Here is a 24,521-nt window from a genome sequence, read left to right as displayed (position 1 = left end):
TGGTTTGAAATGCTATGATACTCTCCTTATAATATCTGAACTGCATAGATACTGGGAGGAGGGTTGCAAGTGAGTCAAAAAGGAAACTCGATTAAAATTAAACACTGAACCAGAAGGAGGGGAATGGTGATCAGAGGCAACATCCACAGCACAACTAAAGCAGTAGTTGTTGTAAAGGTAAAGGTAAAGGGACCCCTGACCATTAGATCCAGTCGTGGCTGACTCTGGGGTTGCGGCGCTCATCTCGCTTTTTTGGCCAAGGGAGCCGGCGTACAGCTTCTGGCGAACCAGAGCAGCGCAAGGAAACGCCATTTACCTTCCCGCTGGAGCGGTACTTATTTATCTACTTGCACTTTGACATGCTTTCAAACTGCTAGGTTGGCAGGAGCAAGGACCGAGCAACGGGAGATCACCCCGTCACGGGGATTCGAACCGCCGACCTTCTGATCGGCAAGCCCTAGGCTCTGTGGTTTAACCCACAGCACCACCCGCGTCCCTAGTAGTCTGCAGCAATTATTCAAATCTGCACCACATCACTTAGAGATGCCTGTATGTTAAATGATGCACATTTAAGCTGCATATATGATGCACTTCAGTTGCATATAGTAATGTGGATGTGATACACAATACTTTTTTTGCTGCTGTGGTTAAGCAATCACAAACACATAATGCCAGAGTGTGGGAAGATGGATACACTTTTAGAAAATATAAATAAATCTGTGCTCCTCAGTTAAAGTCTGAGGATTTCCAGCTGTCAAACAAAAAAAAAACACCATGTTTACTACAAACACATAAAACATAAGTTAGCTGGATTGTTAGACATATTTCAGCAGATGCATACACATGACCATTTTCTGTATATAAAAAGTGCAGTTATGAAATAAAATGTTGCATTGAAAAAAGGGAAATGCCCTGGCATTAGAATCCCTGTAAAAGTTTGGTAGTCTCAAAGAAATTCGGGCAGTCCAGGACAAAAAGAGCAAAATATCACTGGGATGCTAAACTGTCCTACTTTGATGCTGGAGTGAAGGAAACAAGGCAGGATCACGCTAGCAAGACTGCTGTCCTAATCCCTTACCTGTGGGTAAATTCAACTGAATTCAACTGGACTACTGGCAAGCCACATGTCCCTCATCTTATATTGGTACGGCCTGTTCTTCCTAAGTGCAGAATGTTACATTTGCCCCTATTGAAATTCATTTTACTAGTTGGGGCCCAGTTTTCTAATCTGTTTAAGTCATCTTGAATCCTGATTCTGTCTTTTGTGGCATGGATTCTATGGCAACCCCTCCAATTCTGCGCTGTGCAAGGAGTTAAGCTGTCTAAAACATTGCCTGTCGAGCAGCAAAGAGCTCTGGATTTGTTTATTTCATTAAGCAAAGCAGCAGAGGGTTTTCTTAAAAATGAAAGTTTCATTTAAGCTTTTTAAAAGAATCCTGCATCACTCTGCTTTAATCCCCATCCCATAGCTCTACAAAACAGCTCTTCAGCCGGTGTTCTAGAAAGTGTCATGTTATAAAGCCTTTGTTTGGAGGCCTCTAGTCACTTGGAGAACACAGACAAAGTCTGTAAATCCTATCAGAAAGCACTGGAAACTGAGGCTGGTGAAAAGCTTTTAAACATCTGCAAGCAAAAATACACACTGCTCAATCATCTGTTTATTATTTTAAGGTAAAAAAAGAACAAGTTGAAGTTCTGCACTTCCCGCCCAGCAAAAGATAACTTCCCACTCTGCTTCAGAGGATTATGGACCTATTTGTCTGCAATTTGGCAGGCGTAATCCTGACTGGAGCAGCTTCTATCCTGGTACATTTCACTCACTTTGGCTAAAAGGGAGAAAAGTTATAGCCATGTGTAGATGGCCCACTAGAGTGAATGAGGACGCACAGCACTTCTTTTCACCCAGAGTAACTCCGGGACTGAGAATTACAGACTGAAGTGGAACATGCAAAGAGTTACACACAAAATGATCAGAAAGGATCAAAAGTGCATAGGGGAATCTTTGGGAATCTTCTGTGTACCCCTAGTATCTGGTGGTTAGAGCCAGAGTATTTAAACCTGTTCTGGTGTTTGTTGTCCTTTTTTTTTGACTGTGATTATTATGATTGGTTTTAGCATTTCTATTGTGTTTCTGAGTCACTTTAAGTCATTTTTTAATGGTTAGAGTGACTCAATAAATAAAAAATCATAGTCACGGTCATTATAGCTCAGCCTGCGGTCTGATTCAAAATGAATTATGGAAAAACTGCCTAAAATCTAGTGTGCAAACCTCACAAAATTGCTTTAAAATACCTTAACTCTATTCTTCTAAAATGTTCTTCACTCTCCTCATTGCATCCGACATATGGATAAGCTCATTTGTCTTATATGATTATGTGTTGTGCACTTGAAAGACTTCAGAACCCGATGTGTTAAATGACATGCGTTTAAACTGGACATTTACCTTGAAACAAATGAGCATTAATTCACCAACTAAATGCATCAGTTTGCTAAAGCCCCATGAGCTTTGCTTAAAGAGGCAGAACCCCTGGCCTGTGGAGTGACTGTTCTAATGCTAATTACTGTCAATCAGTGCCTGATTGTTGAGTTCAGGTGTAAATTGCCATCAAATTACTTAGCTTTTGTGAAAAAGTGATTTGCATGGTGTTGCTAAACATTGCAAATCAGATAGATTTATCTGTCTGCATGAGAGTGGGAACAACCTCCCTATTATGTGCTAGAAGGCTGTGGAGCATGGTGCTCTAAGCTAATAGAGGGAGGCAGGTGCCTGTGGCTATCCTTTGTATCACAATAAGGCCTTAAGTACTTGCCTTAATGATATATATCAGAGATGGGGAACTGGTGCACTATGATCCTTATCTTTCACATTCTCCACAAGCCAAGTATGACAGGCGGATGGGGCTGCCCACTTTTCAGTCACCTGGTGTCGCAATGACCTGTGTGCTGTTTGAAACCAACCTGTGGAGAGAAAGGCACAACCCACAAAATGGAAATGGTCAGACCTTGTGAAATGATGTACATAGCATGGCCAAAGGTCACTAGTGGAAACCTGCCCAAGGACTTTCCCTAGTGCAACATGGCTTTCTCCTCCCACGGACCCCCCCCCCCAAATTGCCTCACTGGAGACAGGAGAAGCCCCAGAACAGCATGGAGGGGAGATCATTCTGTCAGGCTTGTGCTGACGCAGTGATCCCCTCACTGCTACCTTGAATTTATCCTACAGTCTACAATAATTGAAGGACACCATTTTGGCTACCACTGGTTAAACATATTGTTGTGATTCTATGTTTAACTTCTCAACAGTGGCTGGGTGATATTCATGAAGTCTATTTGTTTCGACGTTTCTACTTTATGACTAGCAATAGATGTCACATATTTTAGTAATTTGGGTGAGCTTTAGGCAGGTAAAAAAGATAAAAAGGTAAAGGACTCCTGGACAGTTATCATTAAGTCCAGTTGAATTTGACTATGGAGTGTGGCGCTCATATTGCTTTCAGGCCGAGGGAGCTGGAATTTGTTCGCAGATAGCTTTTCCAGGTCATGTGGCCAGCATGACTAAGCTGCTTCTGGCACAACGGGACACCGTGACAGAAGCAAGGGAATGCCATTTACCTTCCTGCCACAGCGATGCCTATTTACTAGCGCTGATACATTTGGGAACTGCTAGGTTGGCAGGAGATGGGACAAAGCAACAGGCTGCATATAGATTTAGTCAGTGCTTTTTTTCTAAAAAAAATATGTTTAGGGGTACTCTCATTTTTCTACTCATATTGAAGTACTGCCCCTCAATGAAGCCAAAGTTAGATTCACAAAATGTTTAGGGGTATGTGTACCCCTGCGTAGCCCCAGAAAAAAGCACTGGATTTAGTCATAGTTAGAGTAGACCCCATGAAATCAAGAGAAATTAAGTTAGCAATGAGTAACTTGATTCCCATTTATTTCAATGGGTTTACTCTAAGCAAGACTAAGTCTGGAACCAACTCACTCAGTTGCATTCATCTTATCACTGACTCTATACAAGTCAGCTTGGAATGCTCATAAAATTGGGGGGGGGGGAGAGAATTGGAACCATAGTACAGATTTATACAACGGGAAAGGAACTGGTCAAAGGGAAGAACACCAAAGCATTCTGCTAAAAAGCAAACTTTCAAACTGGAAAGAGTAGCCAGTGCAGATCCTCAAAGATGAGTCGTAGGACGTGCTGATCAATATTTCATTAGAGACACTGAGGAGTGAAATAGGAGCAAGCTGATAAAATCTACTGATTACATCAAGATAGGAAACTTTGTTAACACATGCAAGGATTAGGACATTTTGCAGGACAAACTGAGTAACTTCATGGTCCCTCCAAATAGGTCATATTACAATTGCATTTGATTCTGTTCCTATCTGTGTGTTTTTTGTGTATATACACACAGACACATATAAACACGCACAAAACATGATCACTTAACAGCTGAGATCACAGAGAGAGCATAATACACAAGTCACAGAGGATCACAAAGTGACCATAAGCCAGTAACTTAACTATAACTCAGTCACATTTCCCAGAGGGTCAGATAAGTAGCCAATCATTTCTGACATTCAGAAAACATCTGAAGGCAGCCCTGTTCAGGGAAGTTTTTAATATGTGACATTTTAGTGTATTTTTCATCTCTGTTGGAAGCCGCCCAGAGTGGCTGGGGAAACCCAGCCAGATGGGCGGGGTACAAATAATAAATTATTATTATTATTATTATAATCATCTAATTCAATCTGAGATATCACTGGGATCTCTGAGCATGTCTGCAAAATCTTTCCATTTTGCCTCCCAATGAGAATGGTGGTTTTTTTCAATTGCTGATTTCTAATGGTGCCCATCTGTAATGCCTACAGCTGGGGAAAATAACAGACACAGAGAAAATCCTTCTTAATCCTAAATAGGGTGGTTGTTATTCAGTAACTTATCCAAAGCCTTGCCTAGGAGTTTGTTACAGTGCTGTAAAAATAAATACATTGCAGCTCAGGTGAGCTGCTGAAGCAGCTGTGTGATGGGGTTGGCTGCTGCATTCGGGGAAATAGAGGACCTCTGGCTTGAGGTTTATTAAGAGGGTTGAGAGATCTTCAGGGTAGAGAGGAGCTCAAAAAGGAAGGAATTTTTTCTTTATTTGAAAGATTCTGGATTAAAAATCCCTAAAGCAAAACTATTGCTGTTATGCCTCCAGCAAAGATTATTAGACTGGGTCTCTGGCTTGAACCAATCTGACCTACGTTGGTACAGGATCATGGTTACAAGCCTTCTTACAGCGATCCAATTTCAAACTTATCAAAATGATGGCGCTTCTTTTCACAAGGAGGCTAAATATTAGATTTCTACTCATGCAGTGAAGCTTCCCCCTTCCCCACATACCCCCATCAATCTGCTTTGGAGATCCCCCAGTGCTCTGAAGCAGGTGTTGAGAAGTGGTGGTTAGGAGCTGCAAGAGGCATGGCAGGAGAGGAAAGGGAATTTCTATTGCACACGTGTATGTCTGTTGTGCAAATGCAACTGCAGCACTAGATGCAGCTACATCTTTCCAATTCTCTTTGAGCTTCATCTTAAGCAAAGAGTCTTTAATCCTGTGACAACGATGGCACTGGTAGAAAGGAGAAAGCTAATGAAGAAGTAAACTTCTTTTTTTCAGCCTCTGCATAGTCTACACAGATGCTTGAACAGCTGGGCTATTTAAAAGATCAAGACCTCCTTGATTTATGATTAATGATGGCTGACCAGATCTGCTGAGTTACTGAACATGTAAAACCAAATCAGCAAGAAAAAGCCTTTGGAGACTCAAATGGACTGCATAGACCAGACCCAAGCCAGTCATCTAATACAGAAGTGCTAAGACTCCAACTTGATGAGGATATAAAATGATCGGAACACTTGAAAAATTGCTAGATTTGCAGGCTTTCTCATCATATTAACCTATTTGTGCATTAAAAATAAGGTGGAAACATTAATTTGAGTTCTATCTTTGAGGATTTGTAATCAAGTACAAAGAATCATAAATTAAAATGAATAGGATATTTTCTGATCTTCCCCTTGTCATTTTTTTTCTGTAGGTTTCCTACACTGCTAGCTTGGCTGCATACAGATTATTTTAAACAGTTTCATGGATACGCTTTGGTTGTGTAGCATTTCAAAAGAAAGCACTGGTACCTTTTATAGAATTAATATTTTTAATCATTTGTTTCAGCAGCTCTTGTGTTTTTCTGGCATTAATACTTTGCTATTTTAAAACAGAAAGAAAATGTTTTCATTCTGATGATCATCCAACTTGTAAGTCAATAAAGTCAACAATGATTCTAAACTCTACTGAAAATAGATCTGAGCTGAAATTAAGGAACATTATATGAAAGACTTTCCCTCCATGAAATACACAACCCATTTCACTGATTAGATGGGAAGGCTGCGAAATGAGGCAAAGATGATGGGAAGCATGGCTTTCAGTCTTATTTAGCCTTGTGATAAGGATGTAGTTCAGTGGTGATATTCTCCATAGGTATGTTCACCTCATGAATCGCCTTCATATAAGAATCAAGATGCAAGGCCTTTGCTCTCTCCCACTTCTATGTGTACGCATGTATGAAAACTGCTTAAGAGGAAATGCTGTACAATTGCAGCATTGAATAATAATAATAATAATAATAATAATAATAATAAAGTGACAGCTTTTAATTTTGAAATGTTCTACATTTTAAAATAGTTCAAATTTGAATCTGTCCTTAAAGCAATCAGATGGTGCCACAGCCACTCAGAAGGCTCAAAAGAGCAGCCCTGGCCTTTGCATGCAAATACATATTGCACATCAACACCAGCAGCATAAAAAGCTCCAATGGAACTGGCTGCAGGGTTGGCCCTGGTAGTGTGAGGCAACTGCCTCAAGAGGGCCAGCACTCTCCTCTGTTGTGTGTATGCCATGCAGGCTATCCTTCACCCTGCAGCCCTCACATGAGTTTGACACATGACACTATCCCATTGCCAGTGTTTTAATAACTTCAAACGGCAGTCTGGTCAGCATCTGCACGTGGAGTGTAGGGTGCTAGTTTGCCCTTTGGCTCAGGCAGCAAAAAGTCGGCCCTGAGCAGCCTTGCAAGTGATAGTTAAAGAGGCTATTGCTGGATGACACCTTCCTCCTCCATGTCTTGCTCCAGATCTCACATACCTCCCATCTCTACTGGAAGAATTGTGCATGATTCTAAACAGATATTTACCTCTAGACGTCTCACTGGTTAGCACCTTTTCACTCATTGGGATAATTTTAGAACCTCACTTTCCATGGGGTGAGTGCAACTCATGTTCCCCCTTCACATAAGGATCCAGATGCCAGATCCTTCGCATTCTCCTGCTTCTACATTCAGTAAGCACACTTTCCTTCTGAATGCTCTTTTTACAAATGTATGAAAGTTGGTTAGGAGAGTAGAGTGAAATGCTGGATAAATGCAACATTGCCCTATACAGTGGTACCTCGGGTTACAAACACCTCAGGTTTCAAACACTTCGGGTTACAGACTCTGCTAACCTGGAAGTAGTACTTCGGGTTAAGAACTTTACCTCAGGATGAGAACAGAAATTGCATGGTGGCGGCAGCAGCAGGAGGCCCCATTAGCTAAAGTGGTACCTCAGGTTAAGAACGCACCTCCGGAATGAATTACCGTATTTTCCACTCCATAAGACGCACTTTTTTCCTCCTAAAAAGTAAGGGGAAATGTCTGTGCATCTTATGCAGCGAATGTGTGGTCAATCGCTGACTCCCTTTCCAGCCCCGCCCCCTTGCCCAGGCCTCCATTGTTGAATGTTCTGCAGATGGAGGCTGTTTGTTTTCCCAGCGACATGTGACTGGCTGATTAGATTATCTGTCTGGAAACTGTAGAAACAGCTCCCTTTCCTTTCTTAAAGAAGCTGCAGAACTGTGAGTTGAAACCCATAAAACCAGGATTTTTTCCCTTTGCAGAGTAAGCTCAACAACTTTGAGCTGATCCTCAAAAAAGGGGGCTTTTCCTCTTTGCAAAAGAAGCTGCACAACTTTCAGCACAACCTCCTCTAAAAACTAGGTGCATCTTATGGTCAGGAGCAAAAAATACGCTAAGTTCATAACCAGAGGTACCACTGTATAACAACATTTACTTTAGTCGACATTTCAAAGTTTCAAAACATTCTACATTAAAAATATATATCAAACTTTAGTTTGAATCTGTATTTAAAGCAACATTCTCCGAGAACACCCCTGTATGGTACTATGCAAGGAGTGAGTTGCGCTTTGCACCAATGCTGGAATAGCTGAACCTATGAGGTGCCACCTCAGCTCTGCATGGCTGTGTCAGACTTGAGGCACTCAGCATGCCAGTTCAACAGCAGTGGCACAAACCTTTGCTTGCACTGCTGCAGCAAAACCTGCCCATGGGAGTTGGGCAGCTTGGAAGCTTTTGTTTTTGTTTTTTAAAAAACCTGTACAAAAGCTGCTTGCAAAATAGTGGCATCACCTCATGACTAAAGGCCTGGCATAATCCTAATGCAGCATTTATGAACTCTCATTTTTCACCCAGCTAGTGGCACACAGGGCAACTATAACGCAAAGCTACACATTAGTGAAGCTGATACTTGAATCTTTAATGAACGCAGGCATTACAGGCAGGTGTTCGCTCTACAAAGAGCACTTAATAGAGTGTTTGCAGGTGGAAAGACAATGAGTTCTCTTTCATGCCAAAAAATATGAATTTAGCTATTCGAAAACTTTTGAAATATTCATCTGCCAATTAAAATGCTGATTTCAGCTTCTAAGCAGTATAATAAAACTAATTAAATAGCTTAATAATTATCCCTCCGCTGAGATCCATGAGGCGTTTGCCGATATTTAGAAAATTCAATTTTCTGCCAACTCTCATCAAAAGTTCAAAATTCTTGCCTGCTTCTGCAAAGTGAAGGGATGTTTTTACTGGGGTTTTTTATAAAAAAAAAAAAACTTGCTGGTCTGATGCTGAAAAAGTTAGGCCTGGAGTCCAGACCCTTGTAAAACCTCTTTTTCCTGTCAGTGCTGAAAAGTTAATTGGAAATTAGCTACAATAGGACATTAATGGTGGGAATGCGCCCAACTGTGGAAAGAAGAAAATAACCACTTTTTTATAGTAAAGGAGAAATTATAATTAAGTTACAGGAAATGATCCACACTAATTTGCACTTGCTAACATTTGTGTGATGACCTACTTCAAAACTTTTTCTAGTCTTCCTAAACTGGCCTGTTAAATTCACAATTCGAATTTTGAATATTGCCGTTTCATATAATTTCCATGTTGTTCCTTGTCCTTTGCCACGCATTAGACCTAAATCCCTCAGTATATTGAAAATGGTATTGCTGAACTTACTTTGGGACGTGAGACTGTCAGGTTGCCATACACCAATCTGGACCATATTTCCCAATATTTTCCAGCCCTACCTCAGTATTGATTGGTGGCACATGCCCTTCTGGCTTGCACTCTTTATAAAGACTTGAGGAATGAGATTATCACCCCTCTTTTATTGTCCATTCTGGGTTGCCCAACCACTGCCACAGTGTCCTTTCTCTTGGTAGATCAAGATGAGCAGGTGACAGTGAAGGTTGCAAGGTTTTTAGCTGGGGCAATCAAAATAAGATCCACTATTTGACTATTGATTCAAACCCTAAAAAGTATTTTATATAATTGACTTTTTATTTCTATTCTTTGTATATTGTATTGTTGTTTTTATTGCTAGAATAAAGCAATAAAGATTCTTCATTCATTTCCAGCCCTACCTGGAGATGACAGGGATTGAACCTGGGACCTTTGATCTGCAAGGCAGCTGCACTATCTCAGGGTTTGTGGAGATGGAAAACATTCCTGTTTTCCTGAAGAAACTGCCCAAAAGAGAGGAGGTGTTGCTACTGTGAGCAAGCAGGTGAGAGGCAGGGAGGTGGCCTGGCACCCAGGTGCAAATCTGTCCCCTCTAGAGCGTCAGCCCTTCTGCTGCTGCACTTAATAAGGGTAGACTAAGAAGGTATTAGAAACCAAAATCTGCACCCCCACGTCAAGTTTCCTCTCATATACAGTCATACCTCTGGTTGCGTTCACTTCATGTTGCGGATTTTTAGGTTGTGAACGCGGCAAACCCGGAAGTGTTTACTTCCGGGTTTCGCCACATGTGCATTGCACAGAAGTGATCTCCTTACGGACTTTTCAGGGTGTGAACAGCACCCTGAAACAGATCATGTTCATAAGTAGAGGTACCACTGTACTACATAATGTGAATTACAGTTTATTTTCCTTCTTGATGTCATTAGACTGAGCAGAACATAAGGTAGGTTGGGTGGCATGTTACTGAGAGGGAAGGGTGGGTGTGACATAGGACTGCCCTTTCACATGTCAGGCCCATATGTTTTTATGTGCAATTCTACTCTTACATACATATATAGGCTACAGATATGAGAAACCAAAGAGTCCATCCAGATTGAAGGCAGGAACATCAGCATGTTCAATACACTCCATGTGCTTCTAAATTCTGTATTAGCAGAAAAGGAGCTTACAAACAGGGGACAATGAGTTTATTTTCACTGTCAGTTTCCTTGTGGCTCTCCAGAAAGTGTTTGATATGTTTTTTTCTAAAATGCTTAAGCCCATGTCACAGAATGGTAAACCTGTAAGAATACTAAATCTGCAAGAATAAATCCTATTCTAGTTTGGCAAACTCCATATTATTAATAGTGGATAATATTGTTATCAAGCAGAGTGTGCTTATTTTTCTGCTTAAACATCCTCAGCTGAAAGTTTCAGCAAAAATTAAGCTGCATGACTCAGTACAGATGTCTGTGAAGTATGAAAATGATCTGGATTTAAAAAAAACAACCACCCCAGGCACAATAAAGTTAAGATTATGTATTTTATAGGATCACAACTGCTGGATTGATTGCACAAGTTATAAACTCTTCAATGAGCAAACAATTAAGATAAAAATGGGCAAAGAGGAATTTATGTTGCCCCACACATTCTCTAAATGATAGAGTTGAGCCTTGACACTTCACTTATGAGTCGGGGTCACGGAGGGGGTGAGGTGGAGAATTCAGCAATATGACAATATGGTGTGCTATGATCAGGGAGGAAGTGAGGGAACTTGCAGGACCATGTGCTTGCTGGATACCAGGGTGGACCTAAGGGCACTCTTCCATTAGCAGAAAGCCTCTTAGGTAAAGGTAAAGGGACCCCTGACCATTAGGTCCAGTCGCAGACAACTCTGGGGTTGCAGCGCTCATCTTGCTTTACTGGCCGAGGGAGCCAGTGTACAGCTTCTGGGTCATGTGGCCAGCATGACTAAGCCGCTTCTGGCGAACCAGAGCAGCGCACGGAAACGCTGTTTACCTTCCTCTGGAGCGATACCTATTTAACTACTTGCACTTCATGCTTTCGAACTGCTAGGTTGGCAGGAGCAGGGACCAAGCAACGGGAGCTCACCCCACCGCAGGGATTCAATCCGCCAGCCTTCTGACCGGCAAGTCCTAGGTTCTGTGGTTTAACCCACAGTGCCACCCGCGTCCCTAGAAAGCCTCTTACCTTCTCAGAAATGCTGCTTCCAGCTTTGCAAAGAGCATTGCATGAGAAAAGTTATCCCAAATTCAGAAGGGTTTCTCAGTTTGGGCCAGCCAAATTATGTAACAGGTTACACAAGGTCATTCCCAAGACTTTTGTATGGCCCACTGGATTTATACACTGTATTTTCCATATTGATATTCTGAAGCACAAATCAATGTTACATTACAAGAAAACTTCTGTAAGCTCTTGCATAACTGGTTAAGGAACACGAAGCAGAAGGTAGGAATAAATGGACAGTTTTCCCAATGGACAGATGTCGAAAGTGAAGCCCACAAGGAACCTGTGTTTTTTTTAACTTCTTCATTCATGATTTAGAGTTAGGAGTAGGTAGAGAGGCAGTAAAGTCTGCTGGTGATATCAGTTGTTCAAGGTGGTTAAAACAAAAAGGTATTGCAAGGAGCTCGGAAAGGATTTCTCCAAAATAGGTGAATGGGCAGTAAAATGTCATATACAATTCAGTGTAAGAAAGTGTAAAGTTGGGGCACATAAATCCTAATTTCACATATATGTTCATGCAGTCTGAACTGGAAGCTGTTGACCAACTGAATGAAGTGTTGAGGAAACTCCAGGTAGAAAACTCCCAAGTTCAGAGGAGGTCAACTAGAGCAACAGTGGTCTCACTAAGTCAGTGTAATTGATAAATATAATCTTTCTAGCAGTACAGATGCAAAACCAATATTCCTTCCTAACTTGAACATGCTGTTTTTTATTTGCTTTTTAGTTTATGAACCATTAGGGAACACAAAAGTCATGTGATTAATGATTTCTTGGAAAACTCAAGGGCTCCAGGACAAAGCAGACCAGACTGCAGTTTGCTAAAGCACATTTCAGTAAGACAAAACTGCCCCCCATGCATAATTATTTAGGCGTAAACCCCAGTGAACTAAGTGGGACCTACTTCCAAGTGATGACGACTAGATTCAAACAACATAGCTATCAAAATACCACCATGTTAAAATAATATCTGCTAGTCTGGAAAAAGGAATGTGGACAAAAAGAGACTAAGTGCTGGACAAAATAAACATTACAAAAATATTTGGAGCTGACTATATTTGTTATGAATAGCTGCATATCAGCATCAACTTCCGATTTCTTGCACCTTGTCTGTCAAATTATTTTAAGATTGCAATCCTATGCATACTTAACTTGGAAGTAAGTTCCATTGAATTCAGTGGGGCTTACTTCCAAGTAAACATGCCTAAGATTGAACTATAAGTGTATAAATCCACTGAACTCCGCAGCCAACTTAACAGCACATGCTGAAATCTTTTCCCGTAGAAATCTGATCTTTAGCTGGAGTTGCAAAGCTTATCCCATGCCTGCAACTACAGAGATATTGATATCATCACAAATAGATTGTGTTGTTTTGTACAGTATCCATCCTGCTGTGAAATAACCATCCAGACAGACTCTCTGAAGGTGAAGTTCAAGAGCCAGCTACTCACCTGAAAAGTCCCTGCGTGGTCTTCTTCTTTCTCTCCCTCTTTGCCCTCTTTCAAAGCAATCAGTGTGAATCCACGAAAATAAGCTGGAGTGGCAGCGGAAAGTGTTACTGGGGGCGAAAAGGCAGGAAAATAAGACTTTTAAAATGAGTTTGTTTCTACAGAGGTTTTAAACAAGATACTTTAGACAATACTGGTTCCGGATTCATTTATTTTTTTACAGTGGGTGATGGCAGGCTTCAGTCATGGCACTGTCAGTCGGGTCCCTTCACCTGAAGGAAACAGGGCATGCAAACAGTGAATTCTCTTAGACTGCTTATGATGTTCTTGGATATTCTGTGGAAAGTAGAAATGGTAGGGCTGTTTGAGGCCCCTCTGCTGGACTTGGGGCCCTGGAAAATGTCCACATCTACCACCTTGATCTTGGCAAACACAGGGCTAACTTTTTACTAATGTTAGAAGACCAACCACCATTTCTTAATAATGCTTTTATATATGCATATTACATACCTTACAGTGTTTCAAAATACTTTATGTACATTATTTTTTGGAATCTTTACAAGAACACCATTAAGTCAATCAACGCTATTATCCCTATAATTCAGATGGGGGCTGTGGCAGCTTAGAGTGGCTGTCCAAAGGCCACTTGGCAATTTCACAGAAGAAGCAACGTTTAAAGTGCTAACTTCCTGGTTGGCGCTGATCTCCCACAGTGGGCTGGAAGTGGAATTAAAACTGTGGTTCCATACAGCAGTTAATGCAACTCTCTTGTTCCTTGTAACAATCCTACATTCCTGCAAAGCAATCATACTAAGGAGTGAATCCACTGTTCATGCACAAGGCTTCACGTTCTAGAAAGTATGCTTAACTAGCAGTTTTATCTCTCTTCTTTTAACTAGGCCAGCAACACAACCTGCTGAACTTGAACTGTTGTACAACACCAAGAGCATTTTATTTAAAATTTGCATTTGGAATTAAGTGTCCAGTTAGTGCCAATGGGTTTCTCTCTCCCCTCCCCCACAAATGCCAGTTTCATGAAAAGGGTTTTCTTTAGGACCTTAGGAGGAGATGAAAGCAGATAAGCTCAGTTGGTAGAGCATGAGACTCGTAACCTCAAGCTTGTAGGTTTGAGACCTGCATTGGGTGAAGGATTCCTGCATTGCTGGGGTTTGGACTAGATGATCCTCATGGTCTCTTCCAACTCTACAATTCTATGGTTCAAGTGCTCCCTCTTTGTGTGCTCTGATCCTGTTAATTACGGTACTAGCCTCAGCCTTCCACAAACATTTTGCTATTTTCATTAAAACAAACAATGCATGTTAAATGCAAAGGTGCATTTGCATTAAATGTTGCACGTAGTTTGGTTGTGATGTGCCAGAAATTCCTATTGGAGAATGAAGAGCCTATTGAATTGGCTCTTCAATAGAATGAATAATGAATTCCTATTGGAGAATGAAGAGCCCTTTTCTACCAAACTTGACTTTTGGTCAAATTGTTCTTATTATTTTTAGTAACACTTTGTGCTTTATTTCTATGTAGTCTTATCTGGCCGTGAGAGTTTCCAAATAAGTAGATTCTCAATAAATGTATATACTTGTATTGATAGTTCTGGTTTTGATTCCTTTCCAAATGATTCCTTCCATTGAATTTTCTTTTTCATTGCTACAAGAGATCAGAATCAATATTTCCAGACAGCTGTCTACTTTGACCTCTTTCCTTAGTTTCAGCCACTTCAGAAACTACAGATGATTTTGTTTTTAGGGGGATTTATTTCCTTTTCCTTTCATTAAAAGTATAAAAAGACTTCACTTTAGAACAAAATAACATAGTGGCAGCTTCTACACTTTCTCATGCTTACAAATAAGCCCAGCTGAGGATGTCATGGTGCTTTCAGAAAGCATAGTCACCCAGGAAGTGCAGACCATGGGGGAGATGAAAGAAAGGTCACTCACAAACACCCTATGGTCACCTTGAAACCAAGGCAAGCTCAACAAAAAACCTACCCCTCATCTATGAAAAATTCTTCTTTCTCCTTTGATAATTTCCACATGCAGTTCCTTTTCTCATTGACAGAATGGTTGGAAAAAGCACTTGGGGGGGGGGCGGAAATCACCACATAAAAGTAATGTAGAGTAGACCCATTAAAATCAATGAGCTTGACTAAGTTATGCCCATTAATTTCAATAGGTCTATTCTGAGCAAATCTTAGTGGAATATCACCCCTCAAAACAAGCACAATCTCAGTCGAAGCTAAACTCAGCAAACAGAATTAGTATGTTATGGCAGTGGTTCATTAGGTCAATATCCATTTCCACCCCTTCTTGTATAAATCCCTTCTTAGTTAGTAGGATTCACATTTGTTCCTCCTACAGAGAAATGTGATGGGATCACAGCTACACAGATAAATGCTTAATTCCCTTCCTTTATACAACAAAGCCACAGTAGCACTGACTAATGCAAAGCTAGGCAAAATGTCAAAAGTGCATTGCCGAAGGGAATGGATCTCTCTCCCCATATTTTTTTCTACTCTGTACTAAACAATGTACTTCAGTTTTCATATTGCTTTTTCAGAAGAGGCCACAATAAACCAAAATGTCACATCAAATTGTCAAAGAGTTGTTGTTTGTTGGTTACTTTTTAGGCAGGGGAGGACCCACTTTGAAATAAAACTAAAACATTTTCTATGGACAAAATTACTTGTGAATTCCCTGCAGATTGATTGCATAATGCTTAACTAAACTGGTTGCAGATCACAGTTTATTCTATTAAAAAGAATGTATACAGTGGAGAATTCAAACCAGTGTTTAACACTCAGGTGAAACTTGTTTATTATTCCAGTTTAATATAAACCAATAAAAGGGAATCTTCAGTACGATCTATTTTTTTTTTCTGCTTATGGGAATAATTTTATGTGTTCTCATTTTAGTATTCTCTTTCATAAGTAGGTGAGCATCTAGTGCTCATGATTTATATGGCAAGCCTCCTAATTTTATCACATCATGGAAGCCAGTGCTACAGCCTTCCAGAGTCATTTGACTACATGAGTCTCCTAGTTATTAGCCCCCCACCCCATTTTCCCAGTTCTCCTCGTTATAGGGCAAAATCTGAATACATGAATACTAAAATCAAACAAATACTCACAGTGTATTCATACTTAAAAGTTTCTGCATTTGATAGTACAGTGGTACCTCGGGTTAAGTACTTAATTCATTCCGGAGGTCTGTTCTTAACCTGAAACTGTTCTTAACCTGAAGCACCACTTTAGCTAATGGGGCCTCCCACTGCTGCCGCGCTGCCAGAGCCCAATTTCTGTTCTCATCCTGAAGCAAAGTTCTTAACCTGAAGTACTATTTCTGGGTTAGCGGAGTGTGTAACCTGAAGCATATGTAACCTGAAGCATATGTAACCCGAGGTACCACTGTAATGCTGTGTTCTTTTTAAACGGCTGACTCACAATTACAAACTAGCATTTATTATTTCCATCCATGTACTCTTGTATAATATCATGCCAGTATGTAATCAAGAGAAAAGTGCATTGTAACTGATACAGCACCCAAATTGGGAAAAGTTTGCCAACTATTATTTCTAGTAGGGTTTTTACAATAGCCTCTATCGCACACACCCCAACCCCACATTATAACTTCAAGCAATTAGGCCAATTGGTGCTTTTCCCTTAGGCCAATTGGTGCTTTTCCCTAGGAGAGGTCCCATCTTAATCATTTCAGTGGAATTTACTCCCAACCAAGTATGCACAGGATTGCAGCCTAAGCCATACACAACCCATCAGCCCTGATTGATGGCTTGACCAGTGCTCGGCAAAGCAACCCTTCTGGTTTCCCCCACCCACCCACTTAGGTAGGTTTATCAAGCCCCTTGTGAACTGCAAATCTAAATTAATGTTCTGTATCTGTCTTGGTGACTTACAAATGTATGCATGTAAAGTAAAATGTGTCAAACCTTCCAGATCATGTATTTTATTTATTGTGTTCTTTTCTTGCTCTCCCTTTAGAGAAAGGCTATCATGAGAAACCCAGTTCTCTGATCTCCCATTCAGGGGTTCAGAAAAGGTAAGCAATGTGTAGGACTGGGGCCAAATTTATATCTGATGATCCAAACCAGATTGTGATTGGATTTTGTTTTGCTTGGATTTGTTTCACAAAGACAGCCAAGTGACCCCTTTTGTTAGGACCAGCATGCTTTCTATATGCAAGGTTCATCATGTGATATGTAGACAACTCTTTGTCAGGCTGGACATTCCAGTATACCTGACAGATTGTCTCCACCCCCATGGCTCAGCCCAGATACTGAGGTCCTCCTCTGATGGTCTTCTGCTGGTTCCATCACTGAGAGAAGCGAAATTACACAGAACCAGGAAGAGGGACTTCTTGGTAGTTGCACCCTCCCTGTGGAACACCCTCCCTTCAGATGTTAAATAGATAAAGAACCACACAACTTTTAGAAGACATCTGAAGGCTGGGAAGTTTTTAATGCTTGATGTTTTATTATGTTTTTATATATGCTGTAAGCTGCCCAGAGTGGCTGGAGAAACCCAGCCAGATGGGTGGGGTATAAATAAATTATTATTATTAGACAAATAGTAAAAGAGGAAAAACAGATGATGAATGTTCAAGACAGACAAAATATAATACATCTTCAGACACTGCATAGTTAAACTGGGAAGTTTGCTACCACAAGCTATGGTAATGGCTACCAGCTTGGATGGCTTTAAAAGATTAGACAAATTCATGGAGGATAAGGTTCTTCCATAACTCTTAGCCACAATGACTATGTTCTACCTCCACTGTTGAAGTATGCCTCTGAATACCAGTTGCTGGAAACAGAAGGTGCGGAGAGTTCTGACATGTTTTGGTTCTGCTTATGGTCTTCCCATGGGCATCTGGTTTGCCACAATGAGCAGAGAGGCATAGGTGGTCCTTTGGCCGGATCCAGCAGGGCTCTTTTCATGCTAAGATATTTCTGACCCCACCCCACCAAGCTTATCCATGCACAGAGTTTTTAAAATCTGAAACTGAAAGTACTTTCAGACATAAGGATGTATCCAATGGTTTCTGAACATAAAGCTGCTGAGGCAATGCTCCTCTCCATTAAAGTTCCCTACCCACCTTTGATAGTGACATCAACAGTTGTGGATGGTTACTCAAAATGTTGTGCCTTCTTACACAGCCACTGTTAGCTGGTGCCTCTATTTGCAGAGAGACCTATGCCATTAAGCCCACCAATGTAGATCGATTAACCCCATTGCAACCCTTAGCAGCATTAGATCACACCATAGGAAGGAGGCCACCACATGATTGTTGCTGCATATGAAAGGGCCCTCAGGCACAGTCCCATGTCTGTTAAAGGGCTGGGAGTCAAGATGAACTATTAGTGACCCTCTCTCTGCTTCGGTTCCAGAATTGCTGCTCACAGTTCTAGAAAATCAAAACTCCCACAGTTATTTAATCTTTTAAAAATCATGTACCGATTTTCATTTGTAGCAAAATGCCAAAGTAGTTATTAATATATTAAAATAATATAAAATCCATTAAAACTGATGACTCAAACATAGCACAATAACTAGGACACTGGGCAGCAGGAAACACTTGGTTTTCACTTGATGGAAACACCTATCTTTGGAGCCATCTTAATCTCAGTAGGAAGAGCATAATATGGTGGGTGCCACACATAAGAGTGTAATACTACTTTCCTGCCCTTTGCCTCAACACTGATGGGATGGTACCGGGGCACAGAAACTGTGGCTCCCCAGAAGTTGTTGGACTCCAATTCCCATCAGTCCCTGTTCAATAGCCATGCTGGCTGGGCTGATAGGAGGAGATAAATTCATGGAAAACAAGATTATCAATGGCTACAAGTCATAAGGGCTATATATTACCTCCAGCATCAGAGGCAGTATGTCACTGAATACCAGATCATGAACAAGAGAGTGCTTTTGCTTATGAATTGGCCACTGTGGGTGACATGATCCTGGACTAGATAGGCCTTTGCTGTGATCCTGTGGGATTATTCTTTGTTACTGTCTTTACAGTCAAACCTTGGTTCTCAAACGGCTTAGTAGACAAACATATTGGCTCCCAAACGCCAAAAACCCAGTTTTCGAACTTTTTTTGGAAGCCAAACATCAGACATGGCTTCTGCTTGAGTGCAGGAAGCTCCTGCAGCCAATCGGAAGATGCGCATTGGTTTTCGAACGGTTTCAGGAGTCAAACGGACTTCCAGAACGGATTACGTTCGAGAACCAAGGTACCACTGTATATGCAAATTTGGCAGCTCTGTGAGACAGGACTAGAACAGAAATTGTAAGCTTTTAAAAAGAAAAGCTCAGGAATTGTTTGTTACAGGTACTTATGTATCTTTTAGTTTCAGGAGGGGAGGGTTCAATCTGCAGCCATATTTTAATGCTTTTTACCTACAATCCTAAAATGAAAAATGTTTTTCTAAACTATTGCTAAGAGTGTCAAAGTTTTAGCAGGCAGAGTGTTAGGAAAACACCTACACTCATGATGCTAAAAAGAAAATCAAAAGAGCTGGCAACGACTTCCTCTGCCACTTAACTGAAAGAATTGAGAGAGCTACCTTGGATACAGCAGGCAAGAGGATAACGGGGACCCAAATGTAGACTTCACAGCACAATCATATGCATATTCAATTTGCTTGAGCATAAGTCCCACTGTGTTCAGTTGCACCTACTCCCAGTTACATGTACATAACATTGCAGCCTTAGACTTTTGTCATGCTTCAGGCAAAGGAAGACCTGGGAGGTTGAGGAACAGGCAGAGAAGGAACTTTCCTACCTTACCCTCCTCATGCTCTCAGGTGAAGACAACTCTTTTATGTGTATCTCATCTCTCCTATTGCTTCTGGAACAATGCAATCACTATAGATACCACATAAAGCATATATAGGCACTGCATTTAAATAGTAGTTTAAATGGCTATCCACACCCCACCCTGGAATCCCAGGGAATGTATTTTGGTGGGAATGCTAAAATAAATCAAGTACACTGACATGAAGGAGGCTTTTCTCATCCTCACAAAATTATTTCAGTGGCCCTTTACATATTGCCTCCAAATAAGAAGTGTAAGAGAGGGAGAACAAACCGGATGGGACACAGTGTTGCCTAAAATGTGCACCCACTAATTATATGAATAATTGCTTTGCTTTTGGTAAAAAAAAAAAAAAATGAGGTGCTGATATACTGATAAAAGTGTCATGGGTGCCAACAGAAAATGGCTGCCATGGGCAGCAAAGAAAGAGGTCATGGTACTCTGTACTGGTGGGTACTGTTACAGAAAAAGCCGTGTGTATAGGTGCAAATTTAGAAACAATGAGTATAACTTAAATACATATAAGGATAGTAGGGAAGGCTAGATAAGACATGTGCCTGCTTAGTCTGCTGTCCAGATGCTAATTGTTGATGGGCAATTCCTAGGCCCTTTCTGCTCTCCCCCGTTTAATGGTTCTTTATCTTTAAGCCCTTCAAATCAAGGAGTGTCCTCTGTAAAGTAGGACATATGGCCACCCTCCTCAGAAAGGACAAAAGGCACCACAGAACACTGACAGTTGTTTTACAAGCTGCACCTTTCCACATGTGGCCATGTTTTCTACCCTCCATGTGACAGAATCCCTTTTGAGCCCATGAATGCAAACAAGGCAGCACAGATATCAGCATGTCCTGAACATATGCTAGTAAAGAGAGAAATGTGTGGTGAACTCTTCCACAGGAACATTTTCCAGATACATCCTGCCACGTGGAGACTGAACTATTGGCCAAAGGGGAAATCAGTTGTGTGAAGCATCTGCTAGGCGGGAAAACAACTTGTCCCAAGTTCCAGGCCACCCCGTGATAGTTTGCTGCCTGAGGTGGAGCAGCAAATGGTGCCCTCCACCAAGACAAGGTGGACCCGAGGCACACAATCCCACAAGCACCTCTTTATCTCCCTGGCAGCACATATCCAGCAGCAATCAATTAAATAACCAGCAAGTCATCTGCCTGAAGTGGTCACCTCCCTCTGCCAGCTCTGTCATGTGTTGATTCCTCTCCCTGCAAAAGTGTGAATCTTCTTCCCATGGTTAAAAACCACCTCACACCCTGTGCTCATCCAAAAAGAAGTAGCAGTTGTGGACAGGAAAATCATGCTTGCTCTTTCTGTTTGAATAACAGCTCCAGGTGGCAAAGCCTTCTACCAGAAACCCCACGCAGTGACAAAAACACATAAGAAATAGACTAAGGATTTGGCACCAGGAGGTTCCCCCTCTCTCCCACTAATGCTCTCAGTCCCTGTTAACATCATTTGCTGAATCTTTGGCTATAACTCAGCTGTCTTTCTCAGCATCTTCTGCACAGTATTTCTTGCTTCCTGGTAATTTATAGGCAACAAAGCCTCAGTTTGTCCTTAATTAATCAGCTTTGCCTCTTACACAGATTTTGTTCAGATAAGACAGATATTTTCTAAGATCACTGTTATTACTTTTTTTAAAATACAACTGAGCCTAGGAAGGATTTTTTCCCCAGACTGTGTGATGTCATTTCATGTTGCATGAGAGAGACTTGTTAAATTCTTGTGACAGTTAATAAAAATAAAGCTAAGTGACAACATTAAACTGCTGTAGGAAACATAAAGTTATACTTACAACATTTTCTCATGCTCCTCCCATCTGGCTAAGTTTTAGGAGGATCTGGAAGAATTTAGCTTTGAAAACTACAAGTAATGTGTGCTAAATTTCCAGTGTCACATCCTCTAATGAGCCAGAGATCAGAATCCGAAAACTTTTACCACTCGTAAATGTGTGTGTAAATGATTATTTGATTGCATTCTGCTGGCAAAAACTTCATATTTCCTCCAAGTTTGTTCTGGAAGTTTATTTGAAAGTCTATTTTCCCCTCCAGCTCCAAGAAACAAAAAACCCTTCTTGGCAACTAAAAACAATACTCTGTAGAACTTTTCACTGCGAGTAATTTTCAAACCTTTGCAAGAATATTTCCAGGCCATTAAGAAACCAAATAGGCAGGTGCCAAGTTGACTTGGCACAGAAAAGAGTTGCAAACTCAAAGTTTAGCTGGTCACCTGTTCATGGAGAATAATTTAGGGTATGGTGGTTGTTTTACACGTAGATTCAGCTTTATTTCTTTTATTCAACCCATTTTCCTTCCAACTGTAAAAAAACCCCAAACCAAACCCCAAATATTCACAAGTGGATAACGTTCCCTTTCCTAAGAATATAATCCTGTCTGGGTTTGCCTCATGGGAGAAGGAGGATGCTCTCTCACTTACTTTAGCTAAAGGTTGTGGGGGTGGGGGAAGATGCCAACCTCAAAAGTTGGGGCTACCGTAAGGTAACTAGGTTAATGAGTTTGCAGTGTTAATGGGATCTGACACTTTTGCTCAAGGGCGCATTCAAGGTGGGCTTATTTTCCCAAAATATTTTAAAATAATAATCATGGGGGGGGGGGGGGGATGAAGTGCCCTGCTAGGGAAGTTAGATATTATTATCTTAACAATGATCTGCTGTTCAAGCTGAAAATGTGATTTGTAGATATTTCTCCTATTATAAGGAGACACTCTGATTCTGAGAAAACTATAGGAAACCTCTGAGCAACATTTTGGAGAATATTCACCCTCAGGACTCTTGCTGTCAGGGATAGGTGAAACTCTTTTTCCTTCATCCACTTGCCGTGGTTTTTTTTTACTTCTTGGACTATATTTTCAGCGCCAAGGCTCATCCTGAGTGCTCCTGAGGGCATGCAGAGTGCTTTCTCAGGGCAGGAATTACAAGTAGCATAAACGCCAAGTAGTTATCCTGGGACCTAAGTGGAAACTGTGAGGAAAGCTGATGCCTTTTCTTGGCCCATCTGCTCTCCAGTCCTATTGCTTTTCCTGTCGCACAGCAAGACCACTAGCAGCTTATTAAGTATCTTCTGCCAAGTGAAATAATTTCTAGTCGCAACGCTGGAAAAGTGCAAGGGGCAATTAAGGTAAAAAGAGTAAGTCTGGGTGCTGCGTCGTAGAACAGGGCTTCCTTTTACCCCCCCCCCCCCCCGTTAGCATGCATTAAGGGGGTGGGGAGGGAGAGATAGCAACACACACAAACTCGATTTAAAAAAACAGAACAAGTGTTGCTCCTTATTTGCGTAGCAAAGCAACCCACCCCCCTAACCAGCGTCGTGCATCGCAGCAAGTTGCCTCTGTCCAGAGGGGAAGACCTCTCTCCCCCCCCCCCGCCCACCATCCCGGTTAGTTGCCCGACACTTGCTGCGCCCTTTGGAAGCGGCCAGCCCCACTCACCTCTGTAACTGTTTCCGGGCTTGTAGAAATCCGGATCGCCTTCCACGCGGAGGCTAAATTCATTATATCCCTCTCGCCTCGTGCCTTGGGCTCGCAGGATCCGGCTGCAGTAGCCTTCGGATTTGGGGGCTCTCTCTAAGGTCTCGTCGGCGAAGGAAGCGAATGTCACCAAGGGGAAAGCGCACGCCAGCAGCGGCAAGGCTCGCCAGTACCCGGGAGACTGGCGAGGGCTTGCAGGATCAAGCCCCATCCTGGGGCGCTCTCAAACCCCGACGACGACAGCAACTTTGCGGGAGGTGGCGGGGAGGGGAGCAGACTCGACAAAGAGGCAATGGTTATATCTGGCCGGGGCGGCGAGAGAGAAATAAAAATCGCAGCATGGGCAGCTTGGAAGCGAGGGCAAGGGAAAGATACTCCCCTTCCCCTCTTCTTGTCTCCGGAGAAAGCGAAGCCAGGAACTAAGCAACGCAGCCTGCGCTCGGCTGCAGCCCGCGATGGGTGCCCGACCCCCCGGCTGCTCCCCCGGTGCGCGGAGGAAAAGCGAGAGAAGGGAGGAAGCGGCTCGATCTCAAGGACCACCTTAGCCGATGCGAAGGAGAGCAGCAGCAGCAGGACGACTGATCTTGCCCAGATCCGAAGTGAAGTGCTGTTTTGTTTCAGACCTTGTGATTAGCAGCTCGGCGATGTTTACTTAGGCAGCCGAGCTCTCTTCGCAGGGGTCGGCGAAATAGCGGAGCAAGGGTGCGTGGGTGGCTGCGCGGCGCCGGCGCCAAGACACGTGTGTGTGTGTGTGTGTGTGTGTGTGTGGTGGGGAGTATTCCCCACTGGGCGGATCGAACAGGAAGGCTTTGGGAACCGATCACCGTGCCCGAGTCTATAGGAACTCCGCGGGTAAGAAGGGACACCGAGGCGGAATGCCCTCCTTAAAAAGCAGAGGACCCCTGAGGTAGAGGGACACGTGTCAAAGCCGTCCCTCTACCCGCAAGCCTCCCGCAAGGCTTGAAGTTTCCGAAGGGCAAACTTTGGCAGCATCACGAAGAAGGGGGTATCATTTGTTATTTTAAGGATTTATCATTATTTATTAAATTTCGAAGACCGCAGGGCGGTTTACAAAACCGTACAAAGCTAAAGAGATGTCCCCAAAGCAAATAAAAGAAGA

The 24,521-nt window shown here is 42.0% G+C and overlaps 1 protein-coding gene across 2 annotated transcripts in view; it reads right to left on the bottom strand.

Moving 5' to 3' along the window:
• Nucleotides 1-24,130, bottom strand: part of SPON1 (spondin 1) — a 277,173-nt gene extending 253,043 nt beyond the window's left edge. For both annotated transcript variants that reach the window (XR_013835950.1, XM_079966220.1), the window contains exons 1-2: nucleotides 23,363-24,130; nucleotides 13,062-13,168 (exon numbers count right to left, since the gene is read on the bottom strand). Coding sequence is in view for 1 of the 2 variants with exons in the window: in XM_079966220.1 (XP_079822346.1) it covers nucleotides 13,062-13,168; nucleotides 23,363-23,612 (357 nt within the window). In the remaining variant the exon portion in view is untranslated. The remainder of the gene's footprint in view (nucleotides 1-13,061; nucleotides 13,169-23,362) is intronic.
• Nucleotides 24,131-24,521: the final 391 nt, after the last annotated feature.

Source organism: Podarcis cretensis, assembly GCF_951804945.1.
Source record: "Podarcis cretensis genome assembly, chromosome: 1".
Classification (NCBI taxonomy): domain Eukaryota; kingdom Metazoa; phylum Chordata; class Lepidosauria; order Squamata; family Lacertidae; genus Podarcis; species Podarcis cretensis.
This window is presented reverse-complemented; position numbering and strand designations above follow the sequence as displayed.